This window comes from Poecilia mexicana, unplaced genomic scaffold, assembly GCF_051168715.1.
Source record: "Poecilia mexicana isolate PSO_F unplaced genomic scaffold, ASM5116871v1 scaffold_9, whole genome shotgun sequence".
In the NCBI taxonomy this organism is placed as follows: domain Eukaryota; kingdom Metazoa; phylum Chordata; class Actinopteri; order Cyprinodontiformes; family Poeciliidae; genus Poecilia; species Poecilia mexicana.
Window position 1 is genome coordinate 7051175 of NW_028263378.1, and position 24458 is coordinate 7075632.

Sequence of the window (24458 nt, forward strand, 5' to 3'; positions counted from 1 at the left end):
GACAATATGGCGACGCCCATTGTCTGCAATTCCTTTACCGCACTTATAGCTTTAGAAGCGGTTTTACTTTCTATAAACAAACACTACTTTTAATTTGGGTCAGTGTAAAGGCGCTACATATAACACTGATTTAAGACCCACTCTTGCTTTTGTGTCTTAAGAAATAAACATGTTTTTTTTTTTCTTACTGTCGATGCTAGGAGGTAGCGGCCATATTGAAAAGTGAAGTCCATGGAACTAGTTGGAGATGCTCTCAGTGGGAAATCCGACCTCTGATTGGATTCCAGTTAATTTTTCAGACTGGAAAGTCGTCCATTCCCAGTTCTTGTATAAACTGGAGCAGCATCGGGTTTGTTGGCCTTTCCTGATTTGGAATGACGTCATTATACATTGCAGCTGCGCTTATTAGACGCGCCTGAAGATAATTAGGTAAAAACTGAATCCTCATTGGCTGGTTATGACTTAGGGAGGGACAACAAACAAAAATTTTATTTTATGCCTTTATTTGGGAACCACTTAGAGTAGCTTTATCCGTGAGTCTCATAAATATTCATATAGACATTATACATGGGCTTTAACTCAAATGTCCATTAGCAGAAAACATCAAATTATAAACACAAATAAACAGCCCCTACTCGTCTTCAAATATACAATCATACATATCATGTTTCATGTATAATCAGTGGCAGTTCCTCATTTTTTCAGTTTCCCATCTTCTTTCATCTTCCACAGCATGAGCTCCATGCAGGCAGCTGCGTCTTCTCCAGTGTCGTGGCCACAAACTGGGAGAAACAGCGGCACACGGTTTTAACATGTTGCAGTTTTAAAACACACTCCATTCCTTTATTAGTTTATATTCGGTTAATCCTTTACAATAATTGAAGCGGCTGTGGTTTAACAGATTATGATTAGAAACAAAACCAGTTGGTTGTAAAGTGGCAACCCACCACTCTCCTGAATAATCCTCCTGAGATATTCAGCAGTGAGGCTATTGAGGCTCAGCTTGTTGGGCGGACCTAGACGATGGGGGAAGACCACCGAAGTGTCTACCACCGTCCCATGAAGCAGCTACAGCACAAAAATAAAAAAATGAAGCTCCTGTCAGACCCTCTGTAGTTTAATTCATATTCCAACATGCACAGGTGAATAAAAAAGCCAGTTGTGACACATCAGAAAAATGGCTGGTGTCTTTTGCACATGGATGCTATTAGGCGTTCATTTGTCGCTCAAAAACACTCGATAAATAAAATAACTTGATTGAGCCAGTATTAATAATTTCATTTTACTGAATAAAACAGGGTTTCTGCAGGTTTCACCAACTCACATTTTAGGCGTTTAAGGACCTTATGGATTAAACTTAGAGCTGCAGAATGTAACTTTTACAAAAAATGTTTTTTTTTTTACACATTTGCTAAAATTATCATTATGTCATGACAGTATAAGAGATAATCTTTGAAAAGAAATCAAGCTCTTCTTCCACCACTAATTGCAAGAATATGTTTAGACAGAAATGACCAATCAGATCCAGGAGGAGGAGCTTAGCACTGTCAATCACTCTCATGCTCACTCCCTCCTGTTTGCTCTTTGCCAAGTTCACCACAACATAGGCTGCCACGAATGCTAAGGCTAGTTAGCATGGCCATCAATGACAGCACATTTAACAACGTGTACATGAGAGTGATTGACGGCACCAAAACCCACCACCTAACTCTGACTGGTTGTACTTGGCATTAGTAGCTCACTGATGAGGTGGGAGATCAATTTTCATATTACAATGTCACAACATGGCGACAGTTTCAACATAGATGGAAAAAAATATATATAGATTTTTGTACTGCAGCTTTAAGACAAGCATCATGACAAAAATGTACAAAAAAATTTAAAAAATACACATTTTATGTTTTAGTAGTTGCAAGCTTTTTAGCACAAATGCACGTAATATAAGGGTTTGCAACAGAACGCGAGCCAGTAGCAAAGATAAACGTCGTCCAGCCAGCTGACAATAAATTTATACCTTCCGATGATAAACAAAAAAGCTAGTTAGCAAAGGTATGCTAGCAGCTATTTAGCGTTAGCCTAAATTACTATCATCAAGGAAGATAAACTACATAGAATATATGAAATTACAAAGTCTTACCAGCTAACATTTAAGACTTGAAATTTATTTAAGCCAACTTACATTTTGAAATGAATTTCAGACATTTTAAGGCCTTAATTTAAGTCTAAGACATTTTAAGGATAAAGACACCAAGAATAAAATTATGGCTTATTTAAAGCTTCATATCTCTAAAATATTAGGCATTAATTTAAACAAACAGTGATGAATATAGCTGGAACAGCTAGTGTGAAAATAAAACAGTCAAAATTAAAATAGATTTAGAGAACAAAGTGCGTCTTACAAGTCACTCGTCTTACAAGTCAACTTAAAAAAAATTAAATAAATACAGAACTGCCTGATGTTTGAGCAAGAATCCCCAATTTCAGATCATTATCCTCCTTTAACAAAGAGAAAAAAAAAATGTTTGCAACAGTCACCTTCAGTAAACAAAGGTCTGTTTCCAGGCCATGTCCAACGAGAATAGTGTCAGCACTGATGAAGCTCAACAGAGTGTCTTGGACCTCCTTGAGGGAGGTGTGGTTACCTTTCACATCCTCCTCACTGATGCCTGAAAACCTACAGACAGATTAACAGCAGAGGGAATGAATAAAGAAAGTTGGCGCAATGGGAAATATGAGGAAAAGCAGCCCAAAGCACTGAATTACAAAGAACCAAGACAGCAGGTTAATGCAACAAATTCAATCCATGGTTCAACTTTAGAAAGATTGTTAAATTCTTCTATGTTAACTTCAGCAACAGCTGTGGGTTTAAATTTTTATATGCCATAAAACTTTCCTGTACAAAAACTATAAAATATTGTGCAAAGCAAGATGAATATGTAAACTAAAAACTGGAGTAAAAAAAGTGAGCGAGTCTGTTTGATTTCTGTGCAACTTCTGTCCAGGTTGACTGAAATATGAGCCATTATTGTTACAGGTTGATTTTCTAAGCTACAGAAATGTGAGGAAAAGTTACAACTTGCATTCTGAATGTAATATTACTTTAAAATAAAATTAAAGAAAAGTAATTGTTACTTTTCTTTAAGTAATAATTACATAAAAGTAATACATCCCTAATGAAAATTTGGGCCAATTTTGATATCCAACTTTAATACTCCTGCTATGGCAGCTTTTACCAATATTTTATGTGATCACTTGATTAATCGTCACAATACTTGATTACCAAAGTAATCATTAACAACAGCTGTGAAAAAACAAAACAAAAAGAAAGACGAGCTCCTCTGCTTTCTCCCAGTGCTAACTGGAAACAACCAATCAGAACCAGGAGGGTCTTAGTGCTGTCAATCATGCTTGGGTACACACTACTCACACTCTCCCCACACACAAGCCTGTCATAAATGCTAAGACCAGTTAGCATGGCCAAAAATGATGGTAAATAAACTGTTTAACTGGAACTGTTTTACATCGTTTCTCCTCCATTAGCACATCGAGAAGCGCGTGAAAAGCTTGACTGACGGCGCCAAGACGCTCCTCCTGGCTCTGATTGGTTATTTTTGGCCAGAAGTGGTGCAATTCTTCAGATGGCAGTAGTAAACTGGGAGGAGGTGGAGGAGATCAATCTTTTCACAGATTATCTGATAAACTGTCATAATTGCTATTATGTTATGATGTTTTTTTTTACATAAATATCAACTGCAGACATAAACTGGGCGCTGGGCTCCGTCTGTGGAGACGTTACCTGGTGTTATAGTCGATGACCTCATTGTCAGGTTTGACAAACGTGTCGTAGACGACCTGCAGACTGGAGCTGATCACCGTCACTCTGGACAGCTCCAGGCCCTGAACAGTGTAACACTGAAGCCATTCACACAGGTTTCAATCACTTAAACACATATTCTAGAAAGAGCCAAACATAAATAAAAGTTTTTATAAATTACCATTTCACAATCCAAGGAGTAAACTCCAGGACAGCTGGAGTCTGAGGGGCGTCTGGGTGCAGTAGATACAAACCCATCCAGGCTGAGGTAATCATGGACATGCAGCTGGGTGAAAGAAAAACTAATGTTAAACTTTTACTGGTCTTGTTTTATCAGTGAAATGTGTGTCCACCAACCTTAAACATTTGACATCCCGGCGCTCCCATGACCCCCTGACAGCAGCTGTAGCGAGTTTCCACCCCACCTGGAACTGCAGCAAACAAAACACTGTTGATGCTTCACTCTGTTTGCACATAATCCATTTTAACTGGCTTACTCAGTCTCACTTGTAATATATTTTATATTTCCCTATTTGCAGTAGGAATGGGCGATAAATCGTTTTTATTGATCAACTGAATTTTTGGAAAAAAAAAAATTTTTTTTCAACATTCACTTCGTCTGAACGCCCAGGACAGCCATCTTGTTTGACAAGAGTGTTTTATTTGGACAGAATAAAGGGACAGGCTATGATTTTTTATTATCAAGATAATAGTTTCAAATCAGAAAAAAGTTTGAATATTACTAGAATAAAGTCAGACAAAGTAGTAATTTTATGAGAACACCAACACAAAAAATAAAGTAAAAAAAAGGAATTTGAGCATTTTGTGAAGTACTTTGGTATAAATTTTAGAGATAATTCTTAATAGAAATGCTAAATAATGTAGCATCAAATTATGTAGCAGGACTTTGAAACAATGGTGCAAAATGTATTGAAAAAAGGACAACATAAACTGAGCCGGTCACATCAGATCCCAACATCTAAGCTTTATTCTCGTTAAAACAACATTTTTCTCATAATTTAAAGATGTTTTTTCTGGTAAAATTGTGTCTCTTCTGCTAATATGACTATATTATCATAAACAAAACTTATCATAGCCTTGCCCCAATACTCTCACAGCACAATTTACAGAAGGGGTGACTGAAATAAACGTCACCTTTTGAAATTATTCTCTGTAATTTCTATTTTAGAAAAGATGTAATAATTCAATTAAAAGTCTGATTTTATTTTTCAGCCATGTCGCCCTGGCCTGTTTTGCAGCACTTCAAACTACAGCAGAGCCTGAAAACAAGCTGGTTTCTGACCTCGGTTTGTAACTCCTTTCCCGTAGTGGTAGTTGCACTCCTCTGTTCTGAGGTGTTTCCCCGTTTTGCCAACAGAGTAGGTGGCGCCACAGCGACAGCAGATCCTTTTCAGAGCTTTTAAAAAAAACAGGCGATTTAAAGAGATTCAATCGGAGGTTTGCCCCAAATCCATGCATTGAATGCGCCCTCTAGTGGCTCAATAAGGGAACTGCAGGTAACACAGCCAGGTTGGATCGCTTTACTTACAGTCTGTGCTCACTTTCTTGTCAGAAAAAAGAACAGCAGAACCGGGTTTTTCTGGGTGCTGGACAGGATAGTTGTTTTCTATCATTTGTTCGTCAGTCAAAGTGTAACCCTTCAAGATTTCATACAACACCAAATCACCTGCTGAAAGAAGAAGACTCTCAGAAGAGGCTAAAATATTCAAAATTCAGGAAAATAAAAAATTCTCACCATTTTCCTTAATCTTCCTTTGGTTAAATGGGATGTTGCCTTTTGGTCTTTGACTCTGGGTCTGTTTTTCCTCTGTGTGACAAAACAGATTAGTATTTAACTCAGCTGAATGCTACATTGAGTCGGATCTGTTCTAAATATCAATAATATATATATATATATATATATATATATATATATATATATATATATATATTCCCTACTTTTAGCAGTAGCACTTTGGTTCTTGAGTCTCTTGAGGGCGTTCACTGCAATGCTCAGGTATTTCAGTTTGTTCACACTGCGATTGTACACACTCTTCTCCTCTGTCAGGGCCTGCCATCAGTAGACGCCAGTATGGATCATAATAAATACTCAGAATCGTGTCAGTAAAGAGTAAAGGGGCCTGAATGTTCACCTTCTCAAAAGCTTCATTGACATCAGCTGTTGTTTTGAGAAACTCTTCAGTGAACATGTTCACGTAACGCTGGCGGACGTCATGAGGCACCTTGTCCTTCGCTGCCTCACTTTGCTGCTTCAGCTTTCGTTTCACAGGAAGTGGCTGAAAGGAAATACTGTGAAAAGCATCGTCCCCCATTTCAAAAGTCTTCTGTTTATACTTTTAGTCACAATTGTTCATATTAAGCACATTAAAATATCAAAGACTGCGTTCACACAGCAATTATTTATGCTCAACTTAAAGTTTTTGCTGAAATAAGTTTTTGTTTAGTGGATAGTCGTTCATACAACTAATTAAACTCAAACGTAAACAAACTTCTGTGTGAACGGTTTACGACCCAAAAGCGACCAGAAAGCGCAGAAAAACGTTGGCATTATACAGCAGCGCACCGTTTACAGAAGCAATAATGTAGCGAGCCGTTTATGGATCAATTTTAAAGTTTCTTCAGCAACGAGAGCCAACAAGATCATAACAAGATGAAGGAAACTAATGAGTATGATTAATAGAAAATGGCTTTTTGTGGAGCATTTACTGTAATTTCTTTGAAAATCTGATTTATATTTGAATTAGTTTTACATACAGAAGTAGCACAAATAAAGGAAAATTATATATATATATTTTTTTTTCTTGGGGGGGGCGGGGGGTTTGGGGTGAAAAGATCAGAATTGTGAAAAAGTTGGATATCAGTCGCATTTACCGCCTGTGTTAATGTAGCCAAAGAAAACCTGAATAAATACAAACAATTTTAAAAATAATTATTACATCCATTAAAAATAAACAATCCAATCCAACATGTTTTTTTCCACATCAAAATCTCTAATTTGTCTGAATTAAAAAAAAAAAAAATCCTCCAAAGTGGCATTAAAAACTGCACTGCCAGTCAAACCAGTAACTAGGTTTAGGGAGAAATTACTTTTCCACAGAGCATTGGGGTGATTTGGCTGTATGTTTTCCACATCTACTTGTTTTCTACCTTGACAGCTGTCTGAGTCACAGCTTGAGAAGCTGTGGAAATGCCGACTGTTGACTGGACAGACGATCCGAAAGCTGTGCTGGCTGCGGGCCGTCGCGCCGGAGCTGCGATGAGCAGAGGCGCTGTGGAGCGATATTTAGGCAGAGCTGAAACCGCAGCTGGAGAGGTCGTTTGCCTGACTGCGGTAGGGTTTGGATGGACCCGACTCATTGGAGTCAGAACCGATGAAACTGGGCTGGACGACGAGGTGGCAGAGAGAGGGAAGTGGCCCTGCGGCAGGATCAGGTGAAGGTCGCTTCCCACTTCGATAACCGCAGTTCCCAGAGGGACGCAGCTCAGATAAGCTGAGGAGCAGAAATACAAGCAGAGAGCATTCAAGGGACGATACAAACAAACATTAAAATGGCACAACAGACGCATCTTATGACGGCTTTTTAAACTCAGATATAGTGAGATAAATCTCTGAGATTAACCTCAGATTTTCTAGAAGAGACATTGAAATTTCTGAGCTTGAAAACTTAATTGAAAAGTTGAACATTTGCAAGGAAAAAAAAAATTTTAGACAAAAAAGATCCTTGAAAATTTCTGCGTTTAAAAAGTCCAACATTTTTACTCTTTAAACTCAGAAAATTCCACTTTTTCTGGAAATTTTTATAGTTTACTCTTTTTTTTTGCATAAAGTTTCTTTTTTTTTTTGACTTTTGGAGCTCAGAAATTTAATTTCAGAAATGTAGAAAAACTAGCAAAAAAATTTTTGACTTCTAAAATGCTGAAAGAACATTTAGAGCAGTCATTAAGCCAAAACAATACAAAAATAGATACATTCTGCATTTTAGCTAAAAACAAAAATAAAAAAATCTAATGCTCTACTCAAAACTCAAGTGGAAAAGTTTTAGCTTCTCTTGGTTTAAATCCTGATAAAAAAAATCTCACATTAAGCACCTTTTTCTATCCAATTATTGATTGGTCAATTGAAAATATAACATATAAATGTACTTTACTTTAAAACACTTCAGTTTCTCCAAAAACTCACCATTTTGACCTGGATACACCTGAAGGTTTTTCAGGGTTGGAGTTGAAGGAACGGTTTGTGTCTCTGGTTTTTTCTGACTCACTGAAGAAAGAAGATTCTGGCCCAGTTTAGCCGGAGCAGCCGAGGCCCGGTACTGAACCTCCTGGACCTTAGCACAGATGGACAGCCGGGACACTGAACCTCCAGGCTCCCGCAGAGGGACCAAAACCTGCGGCTGAGGTCTCATCTTGGCCAGTGGCTGCTAAGTGGAAAAAGTTTAACAAACTCATTTTGAGCCATATCAAAATCATAATGTTCTAAAAGGGCCAGTTCTACCAGAATGTGTAGCTAAAACCCATTAATACAACACTAAAATATTAATAAATAGCTATTTCTGCATTAGATAAATATTTAATTTTTTCAGGGTATTTTTTTCAGTTACTTTTTGCAATCAAAATCACTGATTTTGGGAGCTAAATTATAAATATTTGCAATATTTCCACTTATTAATGTCTTTAGATGTGACGTTTTCCTTTCTCTCCACATCATCACAAACTACAGTCAGCAGTGGAGTAAAAGTAAGAACTACTGCCACCTACAGGTGAGAGTTAGAAGCACTTAAACCCCAATGTTTGACCATTTTTGCAGAAGATTTGCAGTAAACTTCCAATCATAAAATATTTTGAAAGAAAAAAATTACTCTCACCCTAAGATCCAAAGAAATAATGCTTAAGGAAAAATGAGGCAACTACGTGTTTTTGTTATGATAAACTTCTTCACAAAAACAAGATTTAAGTAAAAAAAATAATGTAAAAGTGAGGGGGGGTCTGTTGATTTTGTCTGAATTTCCACAATTGTAGAATAATGAAAATAAAAAATAAAAACTATAAGGACTGATTGGGCTAATTTGGAAAAAAAAAACTGCTGTGATTTGATTGATAAAATTATATTAAGCACACAACTGTTAACTTGGGAGTTCAATTATATGTCCCTCTGGAGTCTAGAGCTGGGCAATAAATCAATAATATGTATCGTGATAGACACATGATCAATATCGCCAGATAATACGTCCGATAGAATAGCAACAATTTCACTGAACTTCAATCCAGAACCGCACGGCATTCTGGGAGTTGTAGGCAGAGGAAAGACTTTAGCTGCTAAACCTCTCACAGCAAGGTTGGTGGCAACAACCAACTCATTCATTCATTCATTCACTCACTCACTCTTTGGTTACCTAGCAACAACTTGCTGAGAAACATGTGGTTTCTTAGCAACAACCTGTTGTGTTACTCGCGCAGCAGCAGTTTAAAGTTTCACGACCGTGCCTCGTAATTTAAAAACTAATCAATAATCAATAATTATGAATGAAACGCTTACGTTGTGATACGTTTTTCAGCCGTAGTGTTCAGCCACATAAAGAGGGCCACATAAAAAGCTGTGCTGGGCCACATTTGGCCCTCAGGCCTCAAGTTTGTCATGTGACATTGAACTACGATGTTTGGAGCGTTTACCTCCAAGTTTTTGGCTTCGTGAGCCAACCTCTTCCTCCCGGTTAAATTTTGATTTGCTGCGTTCACCTCCGGTGTTTCTACTTCGGCTCCAATCTGGAACAGAAAGAGCGAATCAGAAAATCTTCACGTTAAAATAAAGACTCATTTTGATACACTTACCGACGCGCTACCCTGCTCCTCGCTTCCCTTCTCCTCAGTGTTTGCCTCCATGAAGATCCGGTAGCATTCCTCCATTGGGTCGCTTTCAGAAAGCTCAGAGTAATTGACCTCATCTTCGTGATCTTCATCCTCAGGACTGGAGTCTATTATTATCACCGCTTCATCTTCCTCTTGCAGCAGCTGCTCCATTGATTCAGATCTACTGTGTGGATTCACAGATCTGACATCGTGAATCTGAATCTGGCTGCTGCCTTGTGCTGCCTCCACTTGTTTCTGGTTGGTGAAAGCTTTCATCTTTGTTTTTTCACCATTTTGTAAAACACATAACTGGCTCTGAACCTTGAGTTTGTCCTGATCCGTTATTGAGGTTTGTTTAAATTGAGTGTTGGGATATGATCGTTTACAAACAAATGAATTTTGAGATTTTAAATCTTTTTTCTGAGCTTTATAAGTCTGCTCCATCAGAGGATTGCTTGGTTGATCTGAGGGGAAGGAAAAACCTCCAGATTCAGTCCATTTCTTTTTCCTTTCAGGGGATTGGAAACCAGTATTCTCACACTCTCTTTCAAGCTCTTCTAAACATCCGGTTAAGTCGACTACATTCCTCTCATCATTGCTGTAATCTTGTGTTTTATCCAAAGTAGAAGACAGAGGATGGATCTCAGGGACTTTGTCTGCATCATCACAGGAAGAAGCATTTACCACCTTAGTTTTTACCATCTGAGGTTGAAAGTCAAGATAAACATTCACCGCCTTAATCTCCTTCATGTCTCTTTCTGTATTTTGGGAGGATTTTCCTGAGTCAGCAGTATGTTGAGTTTGATCCAACGTTTTGTCAGGTGACAGAGAAACATCAATGACCAGGACACCATCTTCAGTAGAGTCGTCGTCGAGGATTTCTGGGGATCGCGGTCGGTACATCTGGGCTTGATGAGTGGATGGCTTTTCACCAAAAGACCTGGAGCTCTTCCTGTCTGGTCGGCTCTTCGCTTCCTTTCCTGAGGAGCTGCAAGAATGCAAAGCAGCAGAAAAGTTGGACATTGGATCGTACTCTAAATCAGTCCTTGGTTTGGAGTTGTCGACCACATATTTCTGTGCTTGAACGTGTGATTTATGGTTTTTGCTAGAAGAAAATCCATAAGAAAGGTTTGTTTCAAACTTTGTTGAGAGTTTATTGCTGCTTTTGTCCGCCTGGTTAGTCTGATAGCTTGAGAGCCGCCGCTGCTCCTGCTCCACTTCGTACCTTACAGATTCAATCTGCTTATCGAGTCGTTCCAGCTCATGCAGGGAGTTGTCGATAACTGTTGTAAAATTGCTGTCACACTGATCCCCTGTTAGCCACAAAAAAATATATAGATATTACCATTTGAGCAACACACACAAGGCATAAATAACTCCTCAGTGAAATTAAGAGTAGTTGAGTTTCCTTTACATATGTCCACAAAACCTTGTAGATATTCTGCTAATATTGAAAAAACACAATTTTGCAATTATAAAGTTTCCATTACATAAGAAAGTCTGTTAAAATCACATGTGAATAAGTTTGTTCATGCGATAAGTCATTATAAACAAGCCACACCATCATCCTCCTACTACTTCCACCAGTAGTAACATCTGGTCATGGTTCATGTGACTCGTGTGATGCAAAAATAAAGTGTTTCCATTCCAGTTTTGCGAAATAATTCTGTTTTGATACGGCTGTGGAAAAATAAAACTTCATCCAAGTGAAAATCTTTGTATAGAAAAGTATGATTTTTTTTTTATTTGTGAGTTTCCATTAAGCAAATTTATTTTTGTCATTCCAATTTTAAGGTCAATGGAAAAGCAGCAGAAAATTTTCATAGACATGGCCAGACAAGTAAAATAATACATTTATATTAATGAATTTTTAATTTTCTACATGTATGTATTTATTTATTGAGTTTTGCATTTGTGTCTTAATTGAAGAAGATTAATATGTATGTATGCCTTTCTATGACCTGAACATGATTTTCTGAGAAGGCAACATTTTTCAAAAAGGGGTTGTGGCACCCAGAGTCCCCCCCTTTGGGATGCCACTGGAAACTGAAATACATCTAGAAAAGTTTATATTTTAAAAACCTCAATGCAAAATTCAATGCGAAACACTTCCACCAACAAATCTTTAACTTCTGTGTTTCTGGTGTACGATTATAGCAATGAGGACTCTGTGATCCAACACAAACATGGATCAGAGAGACGTTAGGATTATTGACCCAAACTTGTGAAATATGATAAAACACAAAGTCTTGTCTTGCTGATAAAGAATGAGCCTTAAAAATACTGCATCCATTTTTCTTAGTAAGCCCCCAACAAAATAAATGTACCCAAGTTAAAGGTTGGCTTTCTCTACATTTTCCAGTGAGATCATGTTACTGCAATGAAAATAAATTCAACAATCATCCATCAATAGTTACCAGGTGTAGAAAATAACTGATTTGGTCTGGAACCATTAAAATGTACTTTACTTTTAAAGCATCCGAAATCACTTTATGAGCTCTAATATCGGGCACAGCAAATACACAGCTGTAAAATACTTTTTTTTCCCTTTTTGATAAATCTAAAATGTTTTGTTCTAACCTTAATTTGATTCATCTTGACTTTCATAATCTCTCAATGACTTCAAAGCTTTTTTCTAGATAAACCAGGTGAAAGGGTCACATAATGCGGAAGTATTTTTGTTTCTTTTCATGTAAAATGCACTGACGCATCAAATTCAACTTTAGAAACATTAAGTTAACTCATGTAAACCCCACTGACCTGTTAAATCCACCACGGGTGATTTATACAAGCCACCAAACGTTTCCCTCGATTCTGCGGCGTGTTTGTATAAACAATGAGGCCTCTCACAAAGCTCACGTAGCGAAAAAGGACAGCTTATGTGAATAAAAAGACCGGAGGAAGGAAACATGGCGGAAAATGGTCGAAACAATTAAACTACATTAACAGCGAACCTCAGCCGGCCAGGCGTTTAGCTCCCATTTATATAGGGTTTGCAAACGTCGCGATAAATTATGAAATTAAATAATTATTATAATAACTAAACAAATAATCATATAGATGTACAACATACAAATTTATAATCATTCAGCTTAGTTTTATTGACTTAAACATTGTTTGTTTGTTCCTTAAGATGATTTTACGTTCCGCAGTAATTCATCCACAACGTTAGATGGCGCTGTTGTATACTGTTGAAGTAGAATTCACATCCGCCACATTGTGAGTGGAAACCAGGAACAGATGAAGCACTGTTTATCTTTAGTTCATTTTTAACAATCTTTTTATTAAAAAACTATACATTGACTTATGCCCATTGCAGTTATTAAAATGGTGATATCTAAGACAAAACTGACAGTGATCTGTAAATAAAAATCTGATAAATTTGTATTTAACAATCTTGATCTACCTCAAAAATATACAGAATAAATTAATTTAACTCACTTGTACTTATTATGATTACACTTTTCAGCTATATTTTTTAAATTGTTATTAATAGAGTCAATCCTACATTAGGGAATGAGGTTGAGGGAGGGTACTGAAATTATTAAAATACTATTTAAAGTGTTTTTATGACAGTCTGGTGATGAAGAGGATTTATCTAAACTTAGTAAGATATATGGAAGTTGACAGTGTTCAGTCATTGACAGTTATTATCCAACATTATCCTTGTTTTAATTTTTATTTTGTTTTACTCATCTGTAGTTAGACTACCAGGTAGTCCGTATTTTTCAAAGTAAATCGTTGTAATAGTTACTGATCGGTTTTTGGTTGCTATTAATTAATTACATAAACTTTTAGAATATTTCTGCCCACTTTTTTCCAGTCAGAACAAAAAATGCCACTCTCAATATGGCGGCGATGTTGACGTTTGATCCGGATGCTCATGCAGGTGTTACCTCCCTTGTTTATGCAGTGAGCACCTTCGGGGCGTCACGCCTGGTGCTGCAGAGTAAACAAACTCGCTAACATTAATCTTTCTGAGATGGATAACAGTGACGGTGAGGTGGAGGAAGATGAAACCGAGTGGAAAACTTGCTTCGTGGATTCAGCTGCGGTTTGTCCCGCCACTTCTCCAGCTGCTGCTTCTGGTAAACTCTGAAGTCTGACGCTAGAAACCTAAGTTCACTTGGAGATATGACGAATATTGAGTGTGATTTGTTTTATGGTTTATTTAAGGGCCAGTCATTGAATCGGCACACAGAGTTATTCTGCATTTTGACCTGGACTGCTTTTATGCTCAGGTGGAAATGATCAGAAACCCAGCTCTAAGAGATGTCCCTTTAGGTACAAAGCCAGTAAAGAATATAAAAATCATTGTTCTCAGGGTAAAAATTGAAGCCTATTCTCATATCATCAGGTATACAGCAGAAATACATCATAGTCACCTGTAACTATGTGGCCAGGGAGCGGGGCGTCACCAAGCTGATGTCTGTTACTGATGCTAAGGAGAAATGTCCTGAACTGGTGCTGGTTAAAGGAGAAGACCTGACACACTACAGAGAAATGTCCTACCAAGTCACAGGTGAGCCTGAGGAATATTTCACGAGGCTTTTTAAAATAAAAAATGTGAGAAATAAGTAAAACACCCCATTAATAAGAAGTCTGTAGACACATCTTTAGAAGCAAAAACCATTTGGTGGCCGATTTCAGACTGTTTTTTTGTTAGTTTATTTAGTTTACATTTCTATTGACGTATTTTCTTTGACGCATTAAACATACTGCGTGATATATTTATATATTAATATTTTTAAAAGTATATAATATATTATATTGTAATAGAAAGTTTAAAAATAAATATATAAATAAATTAAAAAAAGGAAAAGCAAAAAATGTGCAATTTTTTTGCTTATCGTTATTGAGGTATTTAAAAATATATTGTGTTTTTTTTTTTTTTTTGCAATATCACCCACCTCTATTTAAAATACCAAAATTTCCACATAACTATATTTTGGGTCCATCTGTTGATGTGGTTTTTAAATATTAGACGATTGACGTTTTGATCAGCTACTCACTACTTGAGTAATTCTTCACCAAATACCATTTTACTCTGATTTGATTAGTTTCTTGGACAGTTACGTTTTACTTGATTAAAATATGTTGAAGTAGTGCTATTATCACTTTAGTACAATTTTTGTGTACTCTATCCAGCTCTGGTTTGGGGTTGTCACAAGAAAGGTGATTTTTAATTTTTAAGAATTTTTCCACTAACCAGAATTTAGTGGAAAAGTAAGAGATTTTAGCCAACAAGCAAACAAAGTTAAGCAAATTTCTTGTGAATGCGTCATCAGCAGCTGTAACACGGAAAACTCTTTAGATTGTTGATGATTAATGAAGTTGTGTGTTCTGCAGCAGAACTCTCAAATATTTTACATTTCTTTGCTTACCTTGCCTTTCTGCTTCCTGCTCAGAGCTCCTGCTGTCTTTCTGTCCGCTGGTAGAGAGGCTTGGATTTGATGAAAACTTTGTGGATGTCACAGAAATGGTTGAACGAAGATTGGCTCGGATATCAGAGTCTGACAGCCTCTCATTTAAAGGAAATGTCTTCAATCATTCCAGTAAGTTAAAATGTTCTTCTTGCTTGCAGCTGAACATCTGGCTCACTGAAACTGGCTTGTGAAAGAGCGAAGACGCTAACATCTGTGAAATATTTGCCTGGCAGTTTCAGTTTCACACCTAAAGGTTCTCCTTTAGCCTGTTTTTCTTCCCCTGGGCAGGTGCTGATGCTAACGCTAGCCACCATCCAAGGCTGGCTATTGGTTCTCACATTGCAGCAGAGATGAGAGACGCGATCTGGAGCAAGCTCGGCTTGACTGGTTGTGCTGGCGTCGCCACAAACAAGCTGCTGGCCAAACTGGTTTCAGGCACCTTCAAACCAAACCAGCAAACGGTTTTACTGCAGGAGAACGTCAGCGATATTATGGGATGTTTGAGTGGCCTCAGAAAAGTACCAGGTACCCACCCTAAAACATGTCAGAGATGGATTAACTCATTTAAAGATTTTTTTTACAATTAAACCTTTTAAAACAAAAGCTTAATAGTAAAACAAGTATAACTGATCTTGTTTTATAGATAGCCAAATTCCTAAGTATTTATATGAAGTAATTTCTCATAGGGCTGGGCAGTAAATTAATAACAATTCTTATAGTGATAGAAACAAAATCAATATAAATAGATAATACGTCTGATGGAATATTCAATAATAACGCACATCCTTCTGGGAGATGTAGGCAGAGGAAAGGCTTTAGCCGCTCAGCCTCTCACAGCTAGCTAAACAAGAAAGATGGCGTCAACTAAGGGTGCGTTCACACTGCAGCCTGAAGTGACCCAATTCCGATTTTTTGGCAATTCCGATTTTTTTGCCGGAGCCATTCTCACTGTCAGTAAATGCGACCTGTATGTGTTCTGCAGTGTGAACGGGCAAACGACCTGAAAGTGTCCCGCATGCGCAGTAGAGGGCGCAATAGTGTCAGCATTCTCACTGTTCTGCCAACCGCCATAAAAAGAAGAAGTGCTCAGTGTTTGCGGAAGTAAACATGGAGGCTAATGGTGGAGCTTAGCTTACATATTTGAAGTTGTTGTCCAACCGGAGCAGCATATTAACATCTTAATCCGAAACAGGAAAGGTCACACCACACCAGTTTGGAAGTATTTCAGATATTTAAAGCAAAACACAAATTAATAATTATTGATATCAAATTATATAAAAAGCTTGTATCGTCCATAACTTCCTAATTTCTCTATAATGTTGCCATTTAGTTTGACAATTGTAGGGCCAGCTGTCCTGATGAAAGAATGAAATAAGTCATAAACTGTTTGTTTTTTTTTCATTCACAACCAATTTGATCTTCAGCAGCTTTCAGTAAAAATAACACAACTTAAAGCATAAATAAATGGGCCATAGGCCTACAAATGATTCTGTTTGCAGTTGCCCCGTCTCATTTCCAAGTATAAGGAATAAAACGAGGCTGAAGCACATCCACCTTCCGATATTCTAAATGATGTTGATGTTCCGTTTCTGTGTTTCTGGGGTTTCTTTCAGGCGTGGGCCACCAAACGGCCAAGAGGCTTCAAGCTTTGGGGTTAGTCAGTGTGAAAGACCTGCAGCTCTGCCCTCTGGGTGACCTGGCGAGGGAGTTGGGGGGTACCACCGCTCAGCGCCTGAGGAATCTGGCTCTCGGCATTGATGAATCAGCCGTCACACCCACTGGGGCCCCACAGGTAGGACTCAGCCCCAAATTTACCTCCACAAAATAAAAATTGTGGTTTACTGATAATACTTTTTAAGTTCTTTATTAATTAAATAATCCTGCAACCAAAAAACAAGGAAAGTTCTTCTTAATTTACCGATTTACTTCTTGTTAATTTAACTCTGCAGTCAAACAACATTGTAATGAATGGAAAAATTATCATCTTTCTTTTGACTTTTACTGTTACAAAAGTAAAAGCCACACACACACACACAAATATATATATATATATATATATATATATATATATATATATATATATATATATATATACGGAAATTAAAATAATTCACACTCAAATCTAAATACTTTAGTCCTTTCAAACTCATTTGTTTTATCACTAAGAACTCCATACAGAAAGTGTGATGTTTGCAAACTCCAATATTATGATTGTATGTCATTATAAGTGAATGTTGGTGTATTTACTGGCCACATTGTTGTCCTCTTCATGTTCCAGTCTCTCAGTGATGAAGACTCCTTTAGGAAAATGTGTTCAGTGAAGGAAGTCATGGCAAAGATCCAGGAGCTGCTCGGTGGTCTGGTGGAAAGGTCAGGTCATCACTAAATCCGCGTGTTTCTGGAATTAAACATAATTTTTCTTTTAAAATTGTGTTTTGCTTGTAAAAACCAGGATGCACAAAGATGGCCGTCAGCCTCAAACCTTCAGGCTCACAATACGAAGATTCTCAGCGACCAACAAGTGGTTCAGCAGGGAGAGCCGCCAGGCCCCAATCCCAAGCGGCGTCGGACAAAAGATCGTCTCTGGTAGGCTGAAGTTACAGGAAAGGAAACATTGATATCGCTTTGAAGAATGCCCAGAAGGACATATTGGTTGTCCGTTTATAGATGTGAAAATTTGAACTATATGTTTTTGTTAAAGAAGTAACATTTTCAGGTTTTGGTTTAGTTTTTTATTGTAAATGATGAGCGTAAGAGCTTTCTTTGTTTTCACAAACTTGATGCAAAAATTCCACGTGTCTAAATTCTTTCAGTTATTATTGCCAAATTAAACGATCTTTAGGCTCATTATATGCATTAAAAATAAAATCTCTTAGTTTTTCAACATGTAAAGCCCCAAAAGTGAACTTGATGCACTTTAAACTTAGTTTTATAAAAATCAGATAAGCTTTGAGGCGTAAGCTTAGTTACATAAATGGAGATATTCTATTTTTCCTTTCATTTTGGGGAAAATTCAGAATGATCAATTATCCCCAGGGAACATTGAAGACACTGTGTCACAGCTGGTCCTGTTGGCTGGGAAGCTCTTCCATAAGATGGTGGACTGCAGCGCAGCATTTCACCTCACACTCATCAACGTCTGCTTCAGTAACCTGCAGAGCAGAGGGCCGGCTGCGAGCGGGAAGGGCGCCATCTCGTCATTCTTCACGCACAACGCATCACCCAGGAAAACCCAGATATCGTCCATACAAAACCAGGTAAACATGGCCTTTAATGCAACTTTTTATGAATAAAAAAATAAATACATTTTCTATTTGAGCAGAAAAATAAAAGATCAATATTGTTTTTGACCAGAGCTAACAAAATAATTATTTCTCTGTTAATTATTTATGAAATTGACTCATTTACTTTAATCAAATTTCTATAATATGCTCATCTAACTGATGTAGTTTTGTGTATTTTGTGCATTGTTACTCTGTTGTTACAGTAATTTATTAGATCATTAAAGCTTTTCTTCTTCTGATGTTTTATTCCTGCAGAATAATTCAGCCCAGAATGCTGACAGTTGCCTTTTGGACCATCAGATCAGTGAATGCAGCAGAAATGTTCCACCAAAAGGTCAAATGACTTGTAACTCTGAACAATCAGAGGAAAACTATGAAGCGTCCTGCAGCACAGAGGGAATAAATTCGGACAAAACCAAACCGCCACCGCACGTCGACCCGGAGGTGTTCAGGCTCCTTCCAGAAGAAATCCAGAAGGAACTTTTATCTCCTGATTATCTGAACTCCCTGCAAAGCTACATGTCGAAACACGAGCCTCCAGAAAACGATTCATCGATGAAAGCAGACCGGTCCAGAATGAATCACCAGCAGCCGGCGGGAATGAGAGTAATTAATGAAGAAAACGTCATGGAGCAGGAGAAATTATGGCTTCCCCGGTCATCTGACTGTAACTTCCCGGGAAACGTGGACCCTGAGGTGTTTTCTGAACTTCCCCCGGACGTTCAGAAGGAGCTCATGTCTGAATGGAAGCAGCAGAACCCGGTTCTGAAGACTCCGTCATCCAGGAAAACGGGAAAAGGCTCCATCTCCAAAGGCAAAGACAGAAAGGCTGAAGGAAGGAGCAGCCAGTCGAATAATCTGCTCAAGTATTTTAAGCCCGGTTAGAGAAAAACAGCTGGGTCATAATGAGGACTTTGTTTCTCTAAAGAGTTACTGTTCTCGCTTCTGGGTTCTAGGAAAATAAAATAAACCTCTCACTGCTCGTTAAAATTGATTTTCAGTGTAACTACAGCAAATTAAATGTAATGTTATGGAGCCTTATGTTCAATAAATGACTTTATTTTAATAGAAAAAATTAGTTTAAAATGCAAATTATTATGCAAAATTCATGTTTTGCAACGTTTTTGTACTTCCATTTGGGTCTCAGCTGCTTTTAGATACAATTCATGTGCTTAAAAAAAAGAAAACACCCCTCCACCCAAAATAACTAAAATTATTATTTTATTAGCCGTTTTAAAAAAAACCCGTTTTCAAAAAATTGGTTTTAGCAATAAGTTAATGTTTATGCATGTGTGGAAAACGACCCGCTTCAAAACATCCCTATTGTTGAGTCACACTGCGCCGTTACCTAGCAACTCGAGAAAAGCCCAGCCCGTCACCTAGCAACCCAGGTGGTGCTCCAACATGTGGAGCTGGTTTTACAGATGTATGCACACTGTACAATGGCTGCTGGAAAAGACATCCAGAAACAACTTGCTGTATTCTTGTTGGTTGTGCAGGAGGCTCTACTTCTGCTTTTCAAGGATATACAGTTGTGTAATTGCGCATTTATTTGCAGCCATTTTCAGGTGAGAGTAAACATTGAGTTGGGAGGCGTGGCCAGCAGCAGCTTATTTGGATTTCAAGTGACAAGAGGCTCTAAAACATCTGATTCTGAAAGCTCAAGATAGGCAGAACTGACCAGACTAAAATTAACTAAGAACAATTTTGTGTAAAAATGTAATTAACATGTTTTCTATAGACCATAGAAAGAATTTTAGGTCACTTTTAAATTTTATTGTTTTTGCAGAATATTAAAGTGGGCCACATTCCTCACTGGGATGTTTTTTTTTTTTACTAAAATCCAAAGCAACACATTATTAGTCGAATTTTCTGACTTTTCTTCCTCTCCCAGCCCTCCTTTCCTTCATGAGAACCAGCAGTAAACAGGCTGTAAGCGCAGCTCCGCCTGGATCTCAGGCTGGAAACTCCTCCCCAGATCACATGTGAGGCGAGGGAAAAGGTTCAGGGTCTGCAATGTGCCTTCGCTTCATGACAGCTAGTAGTTTTATTTCATAAAGTGGTGAACGGCTTCTGAATGGATGTTTGTGCTTCCAGCAGATAGATCGGTAAGATTCCTGTCACATTCAATGATGCCGAGAATTTTAGGAAACTCAATCTGCTTCATTCTTTTAATAATCTGTCAGTTTCACAGAAATACTACTTACTGCTGTTTGGTTGAATTTTCAATCACCTTAAAGAATTACGACACCTAGTTTAGAAATAGTAATTGACTGTTTATCATTTTTAAATGAAATCCACTCAATTTTTGATGACCAGACTGCTCCCAGTTAGTGCCAAATCTCATAACGATGACCTCAGTGGCGTAGCTCTCTAAGTCAATGAAAGGATTCTTATTTTGCTGAGCGAATTCAGGGAAAACTCCAGAGAGGCATTTGACTGCTCATGTGGAATCCAGCCCCAGTCATGTGCTTGTCCTTCTGTGATCAGGGAGTTATTATGTGCTGTTAAGCCTCTCTGATGGTCATGCAGAAGGAAAACAGTAGCTTTGATGGAAGAATTTAACTCACCCTGTCAGGATTTACTGAAAATCGCTCTAATGTGTGTGAACTCCCATGAAAATCCGCAGAGAGTCGTTTGCAGGTTCAACCAAGCAGCACAATGGTGGACTGGGACTATGACTATCTGATCAAACTGCTGGCGCTCGGCGACTCGGGCGTGGGAAAGACCACCTTCCTCTACAGGTACACGGACGGCAAGTTCAACAGGAAGTTCACGACCACGGTGGGAATTGACTTCAGGGAAAAGAGAGTGGTGAGTGCTGGGGAAGATAAAACTAGCTAAACTCCTTCCATTATATAAACAAGTTCAATATGAAGCAAAAACATGCCAAAATTAATCATTTTGGTCATTCTAACTAAGCTAAAACAAGAAAAGTTTGGTCTGATTTGTGTTTTTATTCTGTGTATGTAAATATCTGATTTAAACTGTAATATATACCTAGAATTTCTACATCATATGTTAAATTGATGTTTTACATTAAATTTATCATGTTTTAACATATTACTGCATTTAAAATTAAACGAGAGTTTGACCATCAGAAAAACAGTGTCTTCAGTCAGAGACTTCTGCCCACAGCCATTACCATCTACAACAACTCTTTAATTAAATGAGTTACAATAACATTTAATTTCCCTTTGGGATCAATAAAGTATTTTTGAATTGAATTGAATGTTGATAACTCTGAACATGACTGACTAGATCACGTCTCCTTGGAGTGAACCAATGTTTAACATGTTACGGTTTATTGTTGACTCTAAAAGACATTGGTAATTTAGTGAAAAAAACGTAAAGTCTGGTATCATCAGCATGAGGTATGTTGGAATTATATAATCTGACCCAGGTGGAGAATAAAGATAACGAATAAAAGTGGCTCAAAGTTAGAGCCTTGAGGATCGCCCCTGATGACATTTTTTTTCATCCTGATTGAAACAAAGTTGTCCTGGTTTTCCAAGTAAATGATGATGGCGTTCTGTTTTGGTTCAGGTTTACACGGGAACCGGTGCTGATGGGACGAGTGAGAGGAACTTCAGAGTCCACCTCCAGCTCTGGGACACAGCGGGTCAGGAGAGGTAAGATTGACATTTTTGACATTGATGTGTGTTAACAAGATACTCTTTGCTAGCATGGGTAAATATCCTTTATTCCAAGGTTTCGCAGCCTCACAACGGCTTTCTTCCGAGATGCAATGGGCTTCCTGTTAATGTTCGACTTGACCAATCAGCAAAGTTTCGTTAACGTCAGGAACTGGATGAGTATGTTGTGTCTTCTCGTATCACCTCCTGTTGATTTCTAAGCCTGGTTGATTCGTAGTTTCAGGTTGGTTGAAGCAGTTTCTCTTGTGTTTGTGCAGGTCAACTTCAGGCCAACGCGTACTGTGATAACCCAGATGTGGTGCTGGTGGGCACTAAGGCAGACATCAGAGACACGAGGAACGTGAACGCCAAACTGGCCAGAGAGATGGCTGACAGATACGGGTGAGTGGAAACTGATCAGTCTTTATCAATGAGGAAGACTGGGCTTTTATCTGTTGATATGGTTGTCTTCCTGATATATCTTTTAAAAGACATTTAAGAAAAATAAAATGTAAAGATAAAAATATTTGTCAATCTCATGAACTGTTTCAAAGATGCTGCATCTTGTACAGTTTTGTGAAATGTTCCTGTTTCCCTCAGCATCCCCTACTTCGAGACGAGCGCTGTGTCGGGAGTGAATGTGGACGCCGCTGTGCTCACCCTGCTGAACCTGGTGATGAAGAGGATGGAGCAGAGCACATATGGGGCTCCCGGCTCTGAACCCAACGGCAGCCCCACGGCCAGCCATGAGGTGGAGGAGGCCCCCATCAGGAGGTGGTGCTCCTGTTAATGTTCCCAGCAGCAGCACCAACGGCGTAGGAGAAACAGACTTTAAAAAGATTTATTGGAATCTCTCATATTTCTTTTGGTTTCTCTTGTATCAAGAACAGAATAAATTACTTTTGTCAGTTTGTTCTTCTAGTTTGTTTTCAAAACAAAGAAGCAATAAAGTATATAGTTATGAACTTAAAATATATATATATATATATAAACGAACCTCTTCATTACTCTTACCTAATTAGAAAATGCAAATGAAAACAAATGTTTGAGAATTTCAAAGGCACAAAGTGAATTTATACAAAGAAACTTAGCTAGTTTCAAAGTGCAATTATTTTTTATTGATTTCTGTGAGTAATTTTATAATAAATTCTTAAAGGTATTAATATTATACCCATAGTAGTATTTTCTTAATTTTTATTGTTTTACTTTATTTCTCATCACATAAATCTTGCAAGTACGTATGCTATGTCTATTTGTAGGTGACCAGTCAAGCGTCCTTCAACAAGTTAGGATACGTCTATAGTCTATACAAAACATGTTCATAACATTTTTTTGCACAGTCATTTTTAGATTCTCAGATGATGACATTTTAGTCTGTTCACTTCTGACTATTTTCAGCTTCTTTCAGAATGAGCTGTTTTAGAGCCTCTTGTCACTTTAAATACAAATAAATGGTGCAAACATATCTGCAATTACACAGCCATACCTTTTTGAAAAAACGGTTTTAGATAAGTCAACAACAAAACACTTGTCTTTTCCAGCAGCCATTGTACGGCATGTGCTGGAGCTCCACTTAGGTTGCTAGGTTACAGGCTAGGCTTTGCTGGGGTTGCTAGGTAACGGCGCAGCGCCTGTGGAATGTGACTCCACAATCAGGAGGTTTTAAATGGCTTACAAAAAACATAGAAACGACTGGGAGTTGTCGTTTTTAAGCACTTAGGCTGTTTTCAGAAGCAGTCGAGACCCAAGTGGAAGAACAAACACTGAATTTTGCATAATAGGACCCCTTTAAAACAGGTCAGTCAGGGAATAATACCCTGTGTTTCAGTTAGATTACTTAAGCCAAGTTCACATGGCACAATTTTTGTCTAGATTTTCCCCTTCCGACAATCTTAGAACGTTCCACATTCTAAGATTGTCGCTTGCAATAATCATAACCGGTCATTCTGCGGAAATAATCAAGAAATAATTCTAGAAGTTTTTTTAAAGTATGTTTTTAAGTGGAAGTAAATTTGGGGGAGGAAAATGGATCAAGCTCGATCAGAACCTTGTTCAGAGTTGTTTCTTTATTACATTACAGCTGACATGTATTTTCTGCTTAAAAATTAACTGAGTTATTACACAGCAGTGTTGTAACAAATGATGCATATCACATCTGCTGGAAGTGTCTCAATGAAAATTAAATGACTCCGTTTTTTGTTTTCTGCATTCTTATTTAGGATGTCTGTCATAACTGGACAATAATTAAAAAAATAAAACACACCTCATCATATAATTGGAAAAGTCACATTTGTTTTTTGTTGTAATCTGTGTAAGATGTAATTTAATGTTAAAAGCATAGGACAAAAATTTTTAAACATTCAGTCAGCAACAATAATCTGATTTTATAGTCATAATATTAACTGAAGGTTTCATCTTTTTTTTGCTTTGT

At 37.7% G+C, this 24458-nt stretch overlaps 3 protein-coding genes across 5 annotated transcripts; 2 read left to right on the forward strand and 1 right to left on the reverse strand.

The window, feature by feature from the left end:
- Nucleotides 1-486: 486 nt before the first annotated feature.
- LOC106922664 (uncharacterized) lies at nucleotides 487-12656 on the reverse strand. Of its 3 annotated transcripts, none has more exons than XM_014995267.2 (16): nucleotides 12443-12656; nucleotides 9665-10995; nucleotides 9506-9598; nucleotides 8016-8253; nucleotides 6983-7326; nucleotides 5968-6111; nucleotides 5774-5885; nucleotides 5571-5642; nucleotides 5364-5504; nucleotides 5118-5231; nucleotides 4172-4245; nucleotides 3996-4100; nucleotides 3797-3912; nucleotides 2536-2674; nucleotides 948-1068; nucleotides 487-782 (listed from the first exon to the last, which is right to left on the reverse strand). In XM_014995267.2, the coding sequence occupies exons 1-16, from the start codon at nucleotides 12591-12593 to the stop codon at nucleotides 694-696; spliced, it is 3384 nt and encodes a 1127-aa protein (XP_014850753.2). In that variant the 5' UTR covers nucleotides 12594-12656; the 3' UTR covers nucleotides 487-693. The 3 variants fall into 3 exon arrangements, with proteins under 3 accessions (XP_014850753.2, XP_014850752.2, XP_014850751.2); XM_014995266.2 differs by having other exon boundaries at nucleotides 5364-5501; nucleotides 8016-8256; XM_014995265.2 differs by having other exon boundaries at nucleotides 8016-8256.
- Nucleotides 12657-13549: 893 nt separating this feature from the next.
- Nucleotides 13550-19467, forward strand: poli (polymerase (DNA directed) iota). Its single transcript, XM_014995269.2, has 10 exons — nucleotides 13550-13770; nucleotides 13859-13966; nucleotides 14040-14204; nucleotides 15091-15237; nucleotides 15397-15633; nucleotides 16722-16900; nucleotides 17387-17478; nucleotides 17561-17694; nucleotides 18145-18365; nucleotides 18648-19467. Exons 1-10 carry the CDS (start codon nucleotides 13665-13667, stop codon nucleotides 19275-19277), a joined length of 2019 nt encoding a protein of 672 aa, XP_014850755.2. The 5' UTR covers nucleotides 13550-13664; the 3' UTR covers nucleotides 19278-19467.
- A 123-nt stretch (nucleotides 19468-19590) lies between these two features.
- On the forward strand, nucleotides 19591-22939 carry LOC106922673 (ras-related protein Rab-27B-like). The gene is made up of 6 exons (XM_014995291.2): nucleotides 19591-20500; nucleotides 21022-21206; nucleotides 21939-22024; nucleotides 22104-22207; nucleotides 22306-22429; nucleotides 22628-22939. Exons 2-6 carry the CDS (start codon nucleotides 21054-21056, stop codon nucleotides 22815-22817), a joined length of 657 nt encoding a protein of 218 aa, XP_014850777.2. The 5' UTR covers nucleotides 19591-20500; nucleotides 21022-21053; the 3' UTR covers nucleotides 22818-22939.
- Nucleotides 22940-24458: the final 1519 nt, after the last annotated feature.

Excerpts from the sequence above, each read along its gene's own strand:
- LOC106922664 (XM_014995265.2), bottom strand. The coding sequence starts at position 12,593 with ATGTTTCCTTCCTCCGGTCTTTTTATTCACATAAGCTGTCCTTTTTCG. Across the intron at positions 10,996-12,442 it reads ACCCGTGGTGGATTTAACAG|GGGATCAGTGTGACAGCAAT; the intron begins GTCAGTGGGGTT and ends TGTGGCTAACAG. Across the intron at positions 783-947 it reads GAGGATTATTCAGGAGAGTG|TTTGTGGCCACGACACTGGA; the intron begins GTGGGTTGCCAC and ends TGTTTCTCCCAG.
- poli (XM_014995269.2), top strand. The coding sequence starts at position 13,665 with ATGGATAACAGTGACGGTGAGGTGGAGGAAGATGAAACCGAGTGGAAA. Across the intron at positions 15,634-16,721 it reads TGGCCTCAGAAAAGTACCAG|GCGTGGGCCACCAAACGGCC; the intron begins GTACCCACCCTA and ends GGTTTCTTTCAG. Across the intron at positions 17,479-17,560 it reads CTCGGTGGTCTGGTGGAAAG|GATGCACAAAGATGGCCGTC; the intron begins GTCAGGTCATCA and ends TGTAAAAACCAG.
- LOC106922673 (XM_014995291.2), top strand. The coding sequence starts at position 21,054 with ATGGTGGACTGGGACTATGACTATCTGATCAAACTGCTGGCGCTCGGC. Across the intron at positions 22,208-22,305 it reads TAACGTCAGGAACTGGATGA|GTCAACTTCAGGCCAACGCG; the intron begins GTATGTTGTGTC and ends GTGTTTGTGCAG. Across the intron at positions 22,430-22,627 it reads GAGATGGCTGACAGATACGG|CATCCCCTACTTCGAGACGA; the intron begins GTGAGTGGAAAC and ends TGTTTCCCTCAG.